Genomic DNA, 15,969 nt, shown 5'->3' on the forward strand with positions numbered 1-15,969 from the left:
GCAAACCCAACTCAGGCTCAGGGTTTCGTGGATAGCATGCCCCTGTCGTGCAAGCACCAGGGCTGCTCTGTCCCCCTCACTGTCCTGATGAGATGTGGCTGCTGCCTCAGGGTGCAGGATGGGTTTTGGCCCTGCATAACCAGAGCACGTTCAGCACAAACCCCAGGGCCTGCCCCTAGCCTGACTGGGGGGTCCTAGGCAGCCACGCGCACAAGGAGAGGCTTCCAGCTGGAGCTGCCCCATAGCTCACAGCCCCCTACTCCCCAGCGCAGCCAGGAGGACCCAAAGCAGCCCAGAGCAAGAGGATTAAAAGGAGCGGAGAGATCCCTTTTATACAGTCACGTATCTTACACCCCATATACATATATGCCTATACACACACGTCCATCTCCGCCTCACGGCAAGGCGCCGTCCTTCCCCTCGGGGCACCCTCCTTCCAGCTCCGGCACGGGGCACCCCACGGCCGGGCTCTCCCTCTGCACGGCGTGGAGGTGGACGGTGGGCGTGCTGGGGTCCTTGCCCACCCCCTCGGCGGCCCCACGCTCGGGGTGGTGCCGCTGGATGTGTTTGATGACCTGGAACTTCTGCTTGGCCTTGTAGGGGCAGTAGCGGCAGAAGAAGGGGTGCTCGTTGGTGTGGGTGAGGTAGTGGTGGCGCAGGCCGGCCGCCCAGCGGAAGGCCCGCCCGCAGGCGTTGCAGACGTAGGGCTTCTCCTCGCTGTGCTTCTTCAGGTGGGTCTTGAGGAGGAAGCGGGTCTTGAAGGCCTTGCCGCACTGCTCGCAGATGAAGGAGCGCGCCTCGCGGTGCCGCGTCTCCTTGTGCACCCGCAGCGCGTCCGCCCGGTTGGTGCAGTACTCGCACTCGTCACAGCGGTACGGCTTCAGCCCTGCGGCGATGGGGACAGAGATGGGGGCCAGCGTCTCCACCCCGCGGCACCTCTGCGGGTCTCTCCGTCCCCAGGGACCCTCCCCACACACCCCCTCCTTGGTTCTGGGAAGGTACAGCCCGCCTGCACCCCTGCAGGCACCCCGAGACCCCCCCCATTTCTGTACCACCCCACCTTTCCTCCCACCATTCTTCCCAGCACTGTAACGCAGCTCCAGGGCATTGTCCCCAACCCAGCAGCACTCGGGGACGTGCTGAGCCACTTCTGCAGGGTGTCTGGCTGTCGGAGCTGGGGGCTGTGCGGCCCCACGGCCCCCCCTTGCCAGCAGGGCTTGCAGTGCCCCGTGGCCACACTCACCCGTGTGCTTCGTCATGTGGTACTTGAGCTGATTCACCCACTTGCACTTGTAGCCGCAGTCCGGGCAGAGGTATTTCCGCTCCTCCTTGTGGATCCGCATGTGGTACTGGGCAGAGGGACACGGGGCACCGTCAGGATGAGGCCGTGCCGCCTGCCCTGGGGGCATGCAGGGCTCTGGGATGCCAGCAAGGGGCTCACGGGGAGGACTGACATCTCAGGAACTGCGAGTGGCCAGGAAGGCTATCTGGTGGCCCGGGGTTCCACAGAAGGGTCAGGATGAGACCCTGGTACTGCTGAGGTTGCTCTGTCCCAGCCTACGGCGGCCACAGGCTTTTCTTCCTACGTTTGGCATTTAGGACTAAGTCCAGGTTAAAAAAGAGCCCGACGGAGCAGAGTGCCTCACAGCAGCCTTGCCCAGGAGGCCCTCGAGGGCTCCAGCACAGCCAGGCCATTAAAAAAGTCGATACTTCTTTTAGCAAAGACAGGCCATTTTCCTTCCATTACCCCATGCCCGGCTCTCTTGTTCTAGGAAAGGCCCTTTACTGTGTGGAAGGATGCTAATCATCTGCAAAGCAGAGCAGAAAGGGCATGCAGACACCGTCCCCTAGTGCCACGCTGCCCTGAACAGGTACCTCCTCCAGAAATGAAGGCTGCCCCGCCATGGGGGCACGGCCACATGCGCTCAGAGATGTCAGCGGGGAAGAGAAATGAACTCAGCCAGGTGCTGAGTTTCTCCTCGAGTCTTGCTTTGCTAAGCCCCCTGCCCCTTTATTTGCGGCAGCAGGAAGCAGGGTGTAGGTCAGAACCATGTTCTTCCCCAAACCTCCACGTCTGTACCCCCCCCACCCCGAGCAGGGCGCTCACCTTGAGGCGCGAGGGGTCGGCACAGGCGTACTTGCAGAGGTGGCACTTGTAGGGCTTTTCTCCGGTGTGGATGCGGATGTGCCAGGTGATCTTCTGCCTGTTCTTGGTGCTGTACTCGCAGTCCGAGCACTTGTAGACGCGGGTGCCCCCGTGGCCCTTCACGTGCTGGTCGAAGACGAGCTGGTGACGGCAGGCGAAGTCGCAGAAGGGGCACCGCAGGGGTTTGTCCTGGGGGGCGGCGGGCTCGTGGCTCTCCACGTAGTGCCGCACCAGCTGCTGCCGCTCCTTGGCGGCAAAGCTGCACAGCTCGCAGCGGTGCCCGAAGTGCTGCCTCTTGTGCTCCTCCAGCGCGTCCCGGCTGGGGAAGGTCTCCTTGCAGGTGCCGCACTCCAGGTGCGGGTGCTGCTTCTGCACGTGGCACTTGAGCGTGGCCTCGCTGTGGCAGACGAAGCCGCAACGCGGGCAGCCGTAGGCCACCTTCTCCTCGTGCCGCCGCAGGACGTGCTGCTTGAGGGCCGTCTCGGAGCTGAAGCGGGCCTCGCAGCGGGAGCAGCCGAAGTTGAGCTCGCCGCGGTGGCAGCTGTTGACGTGGCGGGTGATGTCGTTCTGCAGGTAGCTGCTGTAGTCGCAGAGCGGGCAGAAGTGGGTGGGCGTCTTCTCGTGCACCCGCAGGCGGTGGATGCGCAGCTTGGAGTTGGTGCCGAAGGTCTGGCTGCAGCTGCCGCAGGCGATGCGCCCCACGCCGGTGTGCAGGGACTGGTGGGCCTCCAGGCGGTACCGCCGCGTGGTGCTGAACTCGCAGTAGCGGCACTGGTGGGGCTTCACCCCCTCGTGCTTGATGCGCACGTGCTGCCGCAGGCAGCGGGCCTGCTTGCAGGTGAACTCGCACTGGCGGCACTGCAGCTGCGGCCGCTTGCTGTAGTGCTTGCGGTGCAGCTTGCGGTGCAGCCTCAAGGCTTTGGCCGCCTTGGAGGTGAAGGGGCAGGAGGCGCAGCGGAACTCGCCCAGCGCCACGCAGCCCCGCTTCTTGTGCGTCCTCATGGCCCGCTCCTGGTGGCAGGTGAAGGGGCAGGTGGGGCAGGAGAGACGCCTCCGCTTGGGCAGCGTGGCTTTCGGGGCGGCTGCGCCCGGTGGGGGCTCGCCGGGCTGCCCCGTCTCAACGCTGGCCGAGTCTCCCCCGGGGATTTGGGTGCTTTGGGGTCCGTCCTCCTCGGGAGGCGCGAGGTGCTTCTCAGCACGGTGGTTCTTCAGGGCCCGCTGGGAGCGAAAGGCCTCGGGGCACTGCGAGCACCAGAACTGCTCCAGGCTCCGGCACCCGTCCTCCACGTGGGAGGTGATGGTGGAGACGCGGGAGCACACGAAGGAGCAGGCGTTGCAGTGCAGCTTCCCCCCCTCCAGCCGGTATTTCTCGGAGGGCTTCCCAGGCTGGGAGGGACAAGCGGCTCCACTTGGCTCAGCCCCATCCCCTCGCTGCGAAAGCTCTTCTGTCATCTCCCTGCTGTCACCCAGGAGGGACTTCTCCGGAGAAGGACAGCCCAGTGCCCGTTCCCCAGCCGAGGGACTGTCTGATGCCTGCACTTTATCAGCCAGCACTCCAGCTTCCCAGGGAGGGTCAGGATGTCCTGACTCCTCCGTGCCTCCCCTGTCGCTCTCTGCTGTTTCTGTACCGTTGTCACCTGGCTGGCCAGCAGGCTGGTGCAAGCCAGGTGGCTCCTGAACAGCCGGCTTGAGGATCTTGTTCTTCTTCAGGAGGACCGGGCACTTTTTGAGGAGGTGGGTGTTGAGCCCCCTTTGCTGCTTAAAGGTGGCGCCGCACTCACAGCACACGAGCGGGGCCCGGCGGCTCTGGCAGCTGGCTTTGGAGTGCAGGGACAGGGACTTCTCCTTACGGGTTATGTAGGAGCACTTCTCACACTTAAAGATCTGGCTCTCCGACTGCACCACCAGCATCTGCACCCTGCCCTCCAGCACCAGCGTCTCCGCCTGCTCCTTGTCCTGCTTCCGTAGCGCCTTCAGCACCGACTCCGAGCCGCTCCTGGTGTCGTCGCTGGAGGCGGCCCCATCGCCTGGGACGGGTGGGTGGCTCTGCTCAGAGGTCTTCAGCACGCTGAACCAGGCCTCTGGCAACTCAGCCGGACCGGTCTCTCTCATCTCCGTGCCTGTGACCAGCTTGCAGGGGGCTGAACAAGACCCCTCGAGGTGGCCCACGGCCTCCCTGACGCTGTCTTTTTCCTGGCTGGCACCTGGTGCGACGCTGCCCTCCAGCCTCGCCTCCTCATCCTCATGGACATCTGCCTCCTCTTCCTTATAGTCCGGGACGTCTTCAAGTGCATTGTCGTTGTCCTCCAAGCCGAGGTGATCCTGGGAACCCAGCATCTCGTAGGCTGCAGGAGGCTCCTTGCAGCTCAGCATTTCCACGCTCTCCTGCTGTGCCGCGCACGCACCTCCAGTCAAGTGCTCCAGGATGGGGTCAGACGAGACGTTCAGCATCTCTAAGTGCAACGTGCAGCTCTCTGCCTCTTCCCCAGCAGCAGCAAGCTCAGCTGAGCCCGCGGCAGCATCACTCTGCAGGCAGGCATCTCTCAGGGCGTCGCCAGTGACTGGGCAGCTCTGCTCCCCCTCGCCCGTAGCTCTCTGCACCTTGCTGCTGTCCTTTGGCAGCGCTGTGTCCTGCCCAAGAAGGGGCACCGCGAACACTTGCTGGTAGCCCTCTTCCCCCTGGGACTCCAGCTGGGATGGCTTTGCCTTTGCCCACTGCTCCTTGCCAGAGAGGGGGGAGCTGGCGTCCACACGCAGGGCCGCACCGAGCTCACAGCCAAGCAGCGCCTCGGAGGAGGAGATCTCCAGCTCCTTGCTGGCATAGTTTTCCAGCCAGTCCTTATCACCAGGCACGTAGCCGTGAATCTTGCGTTTGTGGAAGAAGAGGCTGGTGTTGCTGAAGGTGCAGTAAGAGCAGAGGGCGCAGCGGAACTCCTTCTGCTTGGTGTGCTTGCAGTTCTCGTGGTTCAGCAGCGCCTGCTTGTACTTGGTCTGGTAGGCGCAGTACCGGCACTGGAAGGTGGGCACCTGGTAGTTCTGCGAGTGCTTCGCCTGCACGTGCTTCTGGAGCTCGTACTTGCGCTTGCAGGCGAAGCCGCACACCTCGCAGATCAGGCTCTTGCCCTGGTGCCGCAGCTTGTGGCTGCTCAGCTGGTCAGCACGGTGGCACCGGTACGAGCACTGGTTGCACTGGTACCTGTGGGGAGAGCAGAATCGGTCAGGCGACGTGGGGAACTGGTGTAGGCTGAGCCCTGTCGGACACACGCAGCTCGGCTTCCCCGTCCCAGAATCCCGGGGGAGGGGCACCGTCTGGTTTGCTGGATCTGACCCTTGCGATCCGGGCAGCTCTAACCACAAGCAGTTCCTCCCCGTTGCACCCCGTGGCACTGCTGGTGCTCCACATCCCCAGCCTGGGGACAGGAGTCCCTGGGCATCCCAGCAAGCAGCTGGGTCAAAGGACAGTAAGGTGGTAATACAGGAGTAAAAACACGTTTTGGCAGAGCCCTGCACAAACCCAAGCTGCCCTTGGCCCACGAGCATCAGCAGAGCGCGTGAACCCGAGCTCAGAACTGCAGCAAGGTGGTGGTGGCGCCGAGACACCAGAGAGAGCTCTGCCTCCACAGCACCGTGCCGGCAGCAGCTGCGAGCTCAGACCGCGTCTATCACGTGCCAAACAGAGCAGGCGGTAGCCGCTCCCAGGCACGAGGGAGGCTGGCACCCGGCGCGGCTCCTGGAGCAGGATTTGGGGAGCCCTAACAACGCTGCCAGGCCAGGCGGCCCGGGGGTAGTACCGGAGATCACCGGTGTGCTTGCGCATGTGGACGCTCAGGTAGTGCTTCCACTTGGTGATGTATCCGCACTCGGTGCACATGAAGTTCTTGTCGTCGGAGTGGGTCAGCATGTGCTTGGACAGGTAGCTCACGTCGCGGCACGTGAAGTCGCACAGCTCGCACTTGTGAGGTTTCTCTCCTGCAGGGGACACAGAAGCGTTCTCGGTGCGACGGCAGGACAAGGCAGCGCCGCGGGGGAAATCGGCTCAGGAGGTTAGGGTAACGGCAGGGACGGGGACGGGTCACGGCTTCAGCCCGACAACCGAGCACCGCTGGGTGGCAGAGCCACCGCTGGGACCCAGAAATCCTGACCCAGCCCTCCCTGGCCTCCGCGTCCCGGCTCAGCTTCGGGCGCCCCGCCGCAGATACCCACCCGTGTGCAGCAGCATGTGCCGGATGAGCACGCGCTTGTGCGCGGTGGCGAAGGCACACTCGCTGCACTTGTGGATCTTCTCGTTGGCGTGCATCTTGCCCACGTGGTCGTGGAACTCCACGGGGTTGAAGGTGGCGTAGGGACAGAAGCTGCACTGGAGCTGCTCGCTGCCCGGGTGCCCCTGCTTCTTGTGCTTGCGGAAAACGTGCTTGTTGGAGCAGATGAAGTCGCACTGCTGGCAGTGGAAGGCGTAGTGGGTTTTCCGGTGAGCCTCCATGGCCTCGGCCGTGCCGAAGAGCAGCGAGCAGGCGTGGTACTTGCACTCCACCGCCTTGATGCCGTGAGCGTCCTTGAGGTGGCGGACAAACTCCTTGCGGTCTTCCGCGCAGTAGTCACAGCCCCCCTGGAAGCAGCTCAGCCTCTTGGGCTCGGCTTTGTGGGTCTTCAGGTGCTCCTTGAGGGCCTGGCTGAGGCGAAACTTCTCCTCGCAGACCGGGCAGGAGTAGACATCGGAGTAGAAGTTGGAGATGTCCTCGTGCATGCTGGCCATGTGGCGGTTGAGGGCGTTCTTCTCCACCGAGCTGTAGTGGCAGAGCGGGCAGCGGTGGGCCTTCTCGCCCGTCTCGCGCATCATGTGGATCTTCAGCTTGCTCTTGCTGGTGAAGAACTTGTGGCAGTTGGGGCACTGCAGGCTGGGGTCGGGGAAGTGCAGGTGGAGGTGCTCCACCAGGTGCGTCCGCTTCTTGAAGCACCGCTTGCATTCGGGGCACATGTGGGTTTTGTAGAGGTACTCGGAGCCCTCCGCGACGTCCCCTGCGAGCGAGGAGAGGATGGAGAAGACGAGCACAGGCAGACGTTCCCTCCCTGACCCCGCTGCGCTGGGCTGAATCACATAGCAGCCAGGTACCTGCAGGGGCTGTCCCCGTCCTGAGCCACCGGCACGGTTCGGGTGGGCTCAAGTGGCCCAGCACAGCCTAAATCAGACCTGCCTGCGTGCCTCTGCTCCCCAGAGCCAGGCAGCCCCCGCTTCTGCCTGAGCCTGGCTGTTCCTAAAAAGTCTAGAAGAAAAATTCTTGCTTGTTCATAAACGAAAGGCAGCTCCCAGCACGGCCCCGCGGTCATACCTTTGAAATACTGTGCCCGGGGCGCCTTGGCTTTCTCAGGAGCCTCTTTCCCACCCTCTTTTTCCTCGCCTTCACAGGGGCTCTCTCCGTTCTCCTGCGGAGACTCATCCCCACCGCTGTCCGAGTCTTCTTCTCCAGCCGATGCCTTCAGCTCCTCCAGGGAGCCCTCCTCAGCACCCGAGGGCTTTGCTGGCCTGATTTCTTCCGCCGTGGCTTCCCAGCCAGGGTGGCAATTCCCTGCGTCCTCCTGCCCTCCTGCTTCAGGGGAGAAAGACAGAGATTGCCACGCTGCAGCGGGAGGCAGCCACCAGCCGGGGTGCCCCCGAAGCGAGCCGTACCTGCAGGCAGCCCGCAGCGGGGTTTGAGGGGGGCGCTGCCTGCCGCAGGCACCTCCGCGCCGTGCCCCTTCCTGTGCTGCCAGAAGAGCTTGGCGTTGGCCGTGACGAAGTCGCAGCGGGCGCAGTGGAAGGGGAAGTGGCTGCGGCGGTGCTGCTCCATGGCCGGGCGGCTGGGGAAGAGCAGGGGGCAGGCTCGGTAGGCGCAGGACACGGGGGAAGCCCCGTGCAGGCGGCGCAGGTGGCCGCGCAGCTGCTTGCGGTCCTCCGTGGCGAAGCAGCAGCCCTTCTGCGGGCAGGGCAGGGCTCCCCGCGGGCCGCGGTGGGTCTTGAAGTGCTCCTTCAGCTCGCCGGGCTGCCCGAACGCCTCCTGGCAGACGGGGCACGGCAGGCGGTCAGCAGCGGAGCCCTCCGGCGTGCTCGCTCCCGGTGGCTCTGAGCCCCGCGGCTCGCGCTGGCCCTCGCGGGCGGGTGCCGGCGGCGCCCCGGGGAGCTGCAGGTGCTCCGGCGGTGGCAGCAGCAGGCAGCGGTGCCGGGACAGCAGGGAGGCCTCCGGGAAGCTCTGGCCACACCTCTGGCAGAAATACAGCTCCACCACTTTGACCAGCACCCCTGCGCAGGGCGAGGGGGGCAGCGTGAGGAAGCGCTCCCGCCGGGCCCCGAGCTCGGACTGGCCGTTCAGTTCCAGCCCCGGGCGAGGGGAGAGAACCCTAACGCCGCGAATTACAGCTCGGGGAGCCGCAGCCCGCCCCCTGCCCCGGCTATCCCGGGGGCACACGGCCCCCTCTCCACCCCCCCGGTCCCCACCGCCCGCCCCGCGCCCAGTACCGGCGGCGCCGGTGGCGTTGCTCAGCGTCACATTGCCAGCCACGGCCTCGATGAAGATTTCCACGTCGCCTCCTTCGGCGTGAGCCCCTTCCCCGGGCATCGACGCCTCCGCCAGCAGCAGCTCCTGGCTCGCCGCCGGCGGGGGAGCCCCGTCCGGGCTGCTGCCGGCTGCAGGGGGGCTTCCCGCGGCCCCCGCTGCCCGTCCCGGGGCGGGCAGGAGCAGCTGGGAGCACAGGGCCTCCATCTCCCCGCCCGCAGCCTCGGGGGCGGCCGCTTCCGCGCTCATCGCCCCTTACCCGCCGCTGGTGCCGGGCAGGGGGGGCTCTGGGGCTGGAAGAGAAGGAACAGAACAATAAGGGGGGGTGGGGGGGGGGGGAGGGGGCAGCTCTGTGAGGGGCCCGCACCCGGCCCCAAAAGCCTGGGAGCACCGCGGGGGCTCAGCCCTGGCACCGAGCCCACGCCTCAATCCCGTGCCCCAGTGCCCCCCAGTACATCCCAGTGCCCGCCCAGTTCCCTCCCAACACCCCAGTGCCCCCCAGTTCCCTCCCAACACCCCAGTACCCCCTAGTATGTCCCAGTGTCCCCCATTCCCCCCCAGTACTCCTGTGCCTCCCAGTACAACCCAGTATCCCCCAGTTCCTCCAGTACATCCCAGTGTCCCCCAGTTCCCCCAGTACATCCCAGTGTCCCCCAGTATATCCCAGTGCTCCCCAGTACTCCCCCCAATACCCCAGTGCCCCCAGTACATCCCAGTACCCCCCAGTTCCCCCCAGTATATCCCAGTGACCCCAAACACCCCAGTACCCTCCAGTACCCCCCCAACGCCCCAGTGTCCCCCAGTACATCCCAGTGCCCCCCAGTTCTCCCCCAATGTCCCAGTGCCCCCCAGTACCTCCCAGTGCCCCCCAGTTCTCCCCCAATGTCCCAGTGCCCCCCAGTATATCCCAGTGCCCCCCAGTTCTCCCCCAATGTCCCAGTGTCCCCCAGTACATCCCAGTGCCCCCCAGTTCTCCCCCAATGTCCCAGTGCCCCCCAGTACCTCCCAGTGCCCCCCAGTTCTCCCCCAATGTCCCAGTGCCCCCCACTTCCTCCCCCAACGCCCCCAGTTCCCCCCAGCGCCCCCAGTACCCCCCCCAGCGCTCCCAGTACCCCCCCAGCGCTCCCAGTACCCTCCCCCAGTGCCCCCAGTGCCCCCCCCCCAGCGCCACCTGCGAGCCCGGCAGGCCGCATCTCTATGGTACCACCCCGCAGCCCAGAGCGCCGCCCTTTGTTGCGCGGCCGGCGGGGCCGCTCTACCCCGCACGCCGCCGCTCAGCCCGGCTCCGCTCTATGGTGCGCGCCGGGAGCCGGCCGGAAGCGGCGGCGGCGGCGCCGGAAGTTGTGTGTGGGGGGGGTGTGTGAGGGAGGGAGAACCGTAGAGAGCGGCGCGCGGGTGAGGGGCGGCGGCGGGGGTCCGTGGGGTGATTTTTAGGGGATACATTTAAATAATGGCGTTGTTCGGGGACCTGTAGGGGATTAGGGAGCGAAGCAGGGCGAAAGTAGGGGCTGGTGTGGCCGCGGGAGGCAGCGGGTGCTCCCTGAGGGCCGCCCCTGCGGCCTCCCCCTGAGCGGGGCCTGCTCCCTGCCCCCGGGCGCCTCACGGGGACGGGCCGCGGGCTGCCCTGCCCGGCCCCTGCTGCCCTGCGCCGCCGCCCGGCGCTTCCCTTCCCTGCCTCTGCCCGCACAGGTTCGGTAGCAGGCCGCCGAGGCGATGCTGCGGGAGGCAGCCCCTTAGCCCCGCACCATGCCGTTCTCCGACTTCGTCGCGGCGCTCAAGGACAACCCGTACTTCGGGGCCGGGTTCGGCCTGGTCGGGGTGGGCACGGCCCTGGCCCTAGCGCGGAAGGGGGCTCAGTTCGGCCTGGTGGCTTTCAGGCGCCATTGTATGATCACCCTGGAGGTGCCCAGCAAGGATAAGAGCTACCAGTGGCTGCTGAACTGGATCTCGCACCACGCCAAGCACACGCAGCACCTGAGCGTCGAGACGTCGTACCTGCAGCACGAGAGCGGGCGCGTCAGCACCAAGTTCGACTTCGTCCCCAGCCCCGGGAACCATTTCATCTGGTAAGGGAGAGCTTCGTCTGCTAAGGAGAGAGGGAAAGGCAGTCTGGGGACTTGCCATCGTTTTGGCAAGGAGAATCCAATCCGGGGGGCCCACGGAGGCAGCAGGTCAAGCGCTGGGAGCGAGCCAAGGCTTGTGGCGGGAGGTGGGCTCTGTCCCCCAGCCCCGTCCTCTTGGCCCAGGTATCGGAGGAAGTGGATTCGCATCGAGCGCAGCCGGGAGAAGCAGATGATCGACCTGCACACGGGAACCCCCTGGGAGTCTGTCACCTTCACGGCGCTGGGCACCGACCGGGAGATCTTCTTCAACATCCTGCAGGAAGGTCTGTAGGAGGCTTCCCGGAGACGCCCGGGGCTTCGCGAGAGAGCCTGCTCCCTGCCAGCTGTGCCCTCTGCCTCTCTCTGCAGCCCGGGAGCTGGCTCTGCAGCAGCAGGAGGGGAGGACGATCATGTACACGGCCATGGGGGCGGAGTGGCGGCAGTTCGGCTTCCCCCGCCGCCGGCGGCCTCTCAGCTCCGTGGTGCTAGAGGAAGGCGTGTCGGAGAGGCTGGTGCAGGACGTGAAGGAGTTCATCGACAACCCCAAGTGGTACAGCGAGAGAGGCAAGGCTCCCTTTGTGCCCTGCCCGGCGCGCCCTCTCACCCTCTGCAGGCGCGGCTGCGGGCTGTGAAGCCCCTTGCGACAGCTGCGGGGAGGTGTTCTGCTTCTTGCCTTCCCCTGGTGCATCCCTTGCGCGTGCTCAGCCCAGCGCCGTGCTTCTGAGGGAGAGGGCTCGGAGCAACCCAGCAGCTTCCCAAAGGGACCCTGTCTTCCTAGGGATCCCGTACCGAAGAGGCTACCTGCTGTATGGCCCTCCCGGCTGCGGGAAGAGCAGCTTCATGTGAGTATCGCCAGCTGGGGAACAGCCGCCTTTGCCCGCTGCCTCTCCTGAGGTGCAGCAGCCCCTGGTGAGAGGGTTGGATGGGCCGGGGGTTGAAACGCAGCAGGGCAGGAGCAGGCTGCGCGTCCTGCGCTGCGCCGGGCGTGAGCATTCGCGCCGCTGGCACTGTTACGGGTCGGGGGGACAGCACTGCGCGCCCTCGCTCTGCGCACGCGGGGCTCACGCCCGCTGCCGTATCCGATCCCCGCTGGGGAGGGTGCCGGCGGGCAGGGAGCGCCCGTTCTGCAGCCTGCCCTGCCTCCCCCCCGCGCCGGGCTCTCCCTCGCCGGGATTCACCGCGGTGGTTTGTGTCCCTCCCAGCACAGCCCTGGCCGGGGAGCTGCAGTACAGCATCTGCCTGCTGAGCCTCAGCGACCGCAGCCTCTCCGACGACCGCCTCAACCACCTCCTGAGCGTGGCGCCGCAGCAGAGCATCATCCTCCTGGAGGACGTGGACGCTGCCTTCGTCAGCCGGGACCTCGCCGCTGAGAGTGAGCGGTGTCCCCGCTCCCGGGGCGGGCGGGCGGGGGGAAATTTGCCCCGGGGGTGTCAGCAGGGACCGGGAGCGGGAGCTTCCAGGCTGGAGCTCGCCCGCTTTTGGCTAGGCCGGGTGAAAGGAGCGCTGGGTCTGTTATTCTGGGCAAAGACGCTCGTCCCGCCCGGCGCGAGGAGCGAGGCGGCCTTCCCCCCGTTCTCCTCGTAGGTTCCCAGGGGTGCTGCTGGGCAGGGACCGGCCGGGGGGAGGCAGAGGGTCTGCCTCGGGGGAGGGGGGGAGCAGGGAGCTCGCCTTCAGCCTCGCGTGGTGCCGGCTGAGCGGCAGGTGGAGGCGATCGCGGACATCTCTGTCCCCAGACCCCGCCGCGTACCAAGGCATGGGGCGCCTCACCTTCAGCGGCCTCCTCAACGCCCTGGATGGCGTGGCCTCCGCGGAGGCCAGGATCGTCTTCATGACCACCAACTACGTGGACAGGTCAGAGCCGCCCCCTGGGAGGGGGGACGTGGGGGAACCTTCCTTCTGGCAGCCCGTCCGGTGACCTTTACGGAGGGCTGCGTGCAACCCAGCGTGAAAACCGGGTTCCTTGGGGGTTCCTTTCGCACCTCGGCCCCCGGGGGCTTCCCGCCGGGCCCCTCGGGCGGATCCCCTGAGCTCAGGCCGCTGAGGCGGCCCCGTGTCTCTCGGCAGGCTGGACCCAGCCCTGGTGCGGCCGGGCCGCGTGGACCTCAGGCAGTACGTGGGGCACTGCTCCCGCCGGCAGCTCGCCCGCATGTTCCAGCGCTTCTACCCCGAGCAGCCCCCGGCCGCAGCCGAGCGCTTCGCGGAGCGGGCGCTGGGGGTCTGCGAGCAGCTCAGCGCCGCCCAGGTGCAGGGCCACTTCATGCTCTACAAGGCGGACCCCGGGGGAGCCGTCGAAAACGTGGGCTCCATGCTGCCGTGAGCGGGGTGAGCCCTGCCCTGCCACGCCACGAGGCCTGGGACAAGGAGCGGACCCGTCCCGGGGGCGCCGGGGGGGCTGCCCAGGTCTCTGCTCGCCGAAACCTCGGTGTTTTGTCAACGCGGAGCCGCCAGCCCCGCGGCGGGGCCAGGGGAGCGGCTCTCTCGCTGCTCCCCGGGCTCGGGCGCTGCCGCACAGACCCCGCTCGCCTCCCTCGTGCCGGGACTGTAACGCTGCCGGGGCTTCCGGCTGCGAAACCGTAACACATCCACCCCCAGGAAGGGGGCGAGAGCCCTGAAGGGAACGTCCCAGGGGCAGGACACGGGGGTGACGTGCCGCTGGAGAGAGCTGCTGGTCTTTGAAGGGAGAGCAGCAGTTCAGTGATGTGTGAACGTTCTCGGTGAAGCGTACAACATGGCTCTCGGCTCTCCCGTCCCTTTGCTTTTGCGTGCGTGCCGCCGAGCGGCAGCTTTGTCCCTTTGCCTGTTACTTGCCCCACAACCCAGCTGCTGGCCCAGGCCAGCGAGCACCTGGCGACCACCTCGCAGTTCTGGAGGCTGGGGACGTGGCGAGGGAGAAGCAGAGGGCCGTGTTAGGTGGGTCCCCGACCCCGAGAGCACAGGCAGCGACACGTCACTCTGCTCGCTTTTAATAGTGGTAGTGCTGCAGCCCCGGGCAGCGCCTTTCTGCCCCAGCTGAGCCTCGCACCAGCCCTGTGAGGTAGGTCAGTGACAGCACGGCACCGAGCGAGGAGCCTCGGCGCAGGCTCCGTTCCTCCCCCGTCCCAAATGCCCACCCTGACAAACCCAGAGATGGCTGCTGCTCCCAGCTATCTCAGACCCACAGCACCCCAAAATCCCTTGGCCAGGGCCGAGGAGTTCCTCCCACCCTGCCCAGCACAGCCTCAGCGGCTCCTAGCTGCTGCCACCAAGGCTTTTTCTGAGTTTGTGCTTAACTCAAAGTAATTCCCACACCCCGGTGCAAAACGTCCTCTGCTCCGGGCTAACGGCAGCGAGTCAGAAACGCGAGAGCCCTTCCTCAGTCCCTGCTCCCAGGACCAAAACTCCCCTCTAACAAGCCCTGTTGGATTGTTTGAGGTTGCCCGCGCCCTCACTCCGATTTCCATGGCTGAGTTCCCGTGCTCCGAACGCGGCACGAGGGCTTTCTGAGTGAGGAGAGAGACAATCTGACTCGCGGGAGGAAGCCGAGGAGCTTCAGTTGCAGCGAGGGGCAGGGACCTTACGTTTCTTTCAGGGCAGAACCAAACAACTCGCAGAGCACAGCAACTTGACAGGGCAGAGAGCAGCAAAACAAGCAGCAGCGTCACATCAAGCGTACACCTTTTCACCCAGCTGCGGACAGGCCGCTCACCCAGAAACTGGCTGGAACGGGGAGCGAACAAGTGCTAAAGAAAAATTAGGGCACGCTCCAGGGAGGGAGCGTTCAGTGCTCGTCCCCAGCAGGGCTGGTTTTCAGATCCCCGAGCCCAGGGCAAGCAGCGTAGGCTCAGGCCAAGAAGGAAAAATGCTTGTTAGAGCACGAGGGTGCTGGAGAACGTGAGCAAGGAAGGGTCTTCAAAACAAAGAAGGCTGAGCAGCGGGTTAAACCAGCACCACGAGGACAAGAGAGGGGAGAGCAGAGCAGCGGGTGCCATTCAGGTTGAGGCTTTTCTGCACCCTTCACGTGACAAGGGACCAAACGGGTGCAAAGTGCCCTCCCCGCAGCAGGCAGCTCTTGCTTTCCTAGGGATCTCACCCAAAGCTCTGACAAGTCCGTGAGAACGCTGATTTTTGCTCCATTTAAAGAACACTCAGCAAGAGGAGGAAGACGGCGACAACCCAGGTGTGACCAAAAGAGGGGTGGGGACGCAAGGCACAAACAAGTGTGAGGCAGGCAGCTTACCCCGAGCCAGGCAAAGCAGGGAGCCAGAGCCAGGTCCCTCCCTGCTCCCAGGAGACTGCCCCTGGGTGCCGGGAGGGAGGAGGGAAGGGAGCAACACCGAGGATCAACGCTGCTCCACCCGGCTCAGAACAGCAGTGGGAAGGCAGAGAAAACAAAGGGCTCCAGAGAAGGCCAAAGGAATTCATTTAATAGCAGCGTCCCACTTCGGAGGCTCGGGATCTTGCCATGTCTCTGCGGCGGGACGCGGTTTAGATCTTGGAAGTGGCAGCAGAAGGACAGGGCAGGAGCTCCAGCTGAATTCAAGCTTCCTGGGGGGAAGAGGAGCCAGCCCAAAGCCTCAATCCCTGGACAGTCCTGACCTGCTGATGTATTTGCACGAGCTTAATTTAGTTCTGGCTGGAGCTGGGAGAAGTCCTGCTGTACAAAGGACTTGCCTGGCCAGGCCCAGGGGCAGAGCCGGGGTCTGCACCGCAGAAGCAGCAAAGCTTTCTCCAAAGAACAGGGACAGCAGCTGAGAAGGCGCTCGGAGAACCGCTGGGAGGCACAGCAGGCCGAGCTGCAGGTGGCTGTCCCGGCACGGCCCCATCACCGGGTGCCACCGCGGCTCTGTGGGGACGCTCAGATCCAGGCAAGGTCCTACACAGCCTTGGCTCTGCCGTGGCACCACGCTGGGCTCAGTGTTTGCCCTGTAGGTGGGTGCGCTTCCTGGCTCACGCAAAGGGGTGGTGGGTGCTCCACGCTTCCTCTGAGCCCACGGCTGCTGTGACCTGTCAGAAGTCAGCTTCTCCACCGGCGGGGACAGCCGGCCGCTCACAGCAGGACGCTTCGCTCCGCACAAACCCTGTCCCACGCCGTGCCACACGTCAACTGCCTCTGTCCCAAGGTGTACGGTGACTCTGCTGCTGCTCCAGCACAGCCTTCGCTGCTCTCCCCAAAGCCAGCCCTTCCCTCCCCCGGCCCAGCCCCTCACCACTGCTG

The 15,969-nt window shown here is 65.6% G+C and overlaps 2 protein-coding genes across 3 annotated transcripts; one reads left to right on the plus strand and one right to left on the minus strand.

Annotated features, from left to right (window-relative positions):
* Positions 1-309: 309 nt before the first annotated feature.
* On the minus strand, positions 310-9,991 carry ZNF142 (zinc finger protein 142). Of its 2 annotated transcripts, none has more exons than XM_040560708.1 (9): positions 9,845-9,991; positions 8,637-8,966; positions 7,812-8,420; positions 7,474-7,728; positions 6,350-7,162; positions 5,938-6,115; positions 2,108-5,342; positions 1,244-1,349; positions 310-886 (listed from the first exon to the last, which is right to left on the minus strand). In XM_040560708.1, the coding sequence occupies exons 2-9, from the start codon at positions 8,920-8,922 to the stop codon at positions 396-398; spliced, it is 5,973 nt and encodes a 1,990-aa protein (XP_040416642.1). In that variant the 5' UTR covers positions 8,923-8,966; positions 9,845-9,991; the 3' UTR covers positions 310-395. The 2 variants fall into 2 exon arrangements, with proteins under 2 accessions (XP_040416642.1, XP_040416640.1); XM_040560706.1 differs by having other exon boundaries at positions 7,474-7,731.
* A 9-nt stretch (positions 9,992-10,000) lies between these two features.
* On the plus strand, positions 10,001-13,517 carry LOC121071880 (mitochondrial chaperone BCS1). The gene is made up of 8 exons (XM_040560717.1): positions 10,001-10,068; positions 10,363-10,739; positions 10,920-11,059; positions 11,145-11,339; positions 11,554-11,617; positions 11,978-12,147; positions 12,509-12,626; positions 12,840-13,517. Exons 2-8 carry the CDS (start codon positions 10,420-10,422, stop codon positions 13,090-13,092), a joined length of 1,260 nt encoding a protein of 419 aa, XP_040416651.1. The 5' UTR covers positions 10,001-10,068; positions 10,363-10,419; the 3' UTR covers positions 13,093-13,517.
* Positions 13,518-15,969: the final 2,452 nt, after the last annotated feature.

The sequence above is a fragment of the Cygnus olor genome, chromosome 6 (assembly GCF_009769625.2).
Source record: "Cygnus olor isolate bCygOlo1 chromosome 6, bCygOlo1.pri.v2, whole genome shotgun sequence".
Taxonomy (NCBI): domain Eukaryota; kingdom Metazoa; phylum Chordata; class Aves; order Anseriformes; family Anatidae; genus Cygnus; species Cygnus olor.

Bases quoted from the DNA above. Each gene is read 5' to 3' on its own strand.
- ZNF142 (XM_040560706.1), bottom strand. From the start codon at position 8,922: ATGAGCGCGGAAGCGGCCGCCCCCGAGGCTGCGGGCGGGGAGATGGAG. The intron at 8,421-8,636 runs GTACTGGGCGCG...CGCCCTGCGCAG, and splicing joins CAACGCCACCGGCGCCGCCG to GGGTGCTGGTCAAAGTGGTG. The intron at 6,116-6,349 runs GTGGGTATCTGC...TGTCCCCTGCAG, and splicing joins GCACATGCTGCTGCACACGG to GAGAGAAACCTCACAAGTGC.
- LOC121071880 (XM_040560717.1), top strand. From the start codon at position 10,420: ATGCCGTTCTCCGACTTCGTCGCGGCGCTCAAGGACAACCCGTACTTC. The intron at 12,148-12,508 runs GTGAGCGGTGTC...CTCTGTCCCCAG, and splicing joins CCGGGACCTCGCCGCTGAGA to ACCCCGCCGCGTACCAAGGC. The intron at 12,627-12,839 runs GTCAGAGCCGCC...GTCTCTCGGCAG, and splicing joins ACCACCAACTACGTGGACAG to GCTGGACCCAGCCCTGGTGC.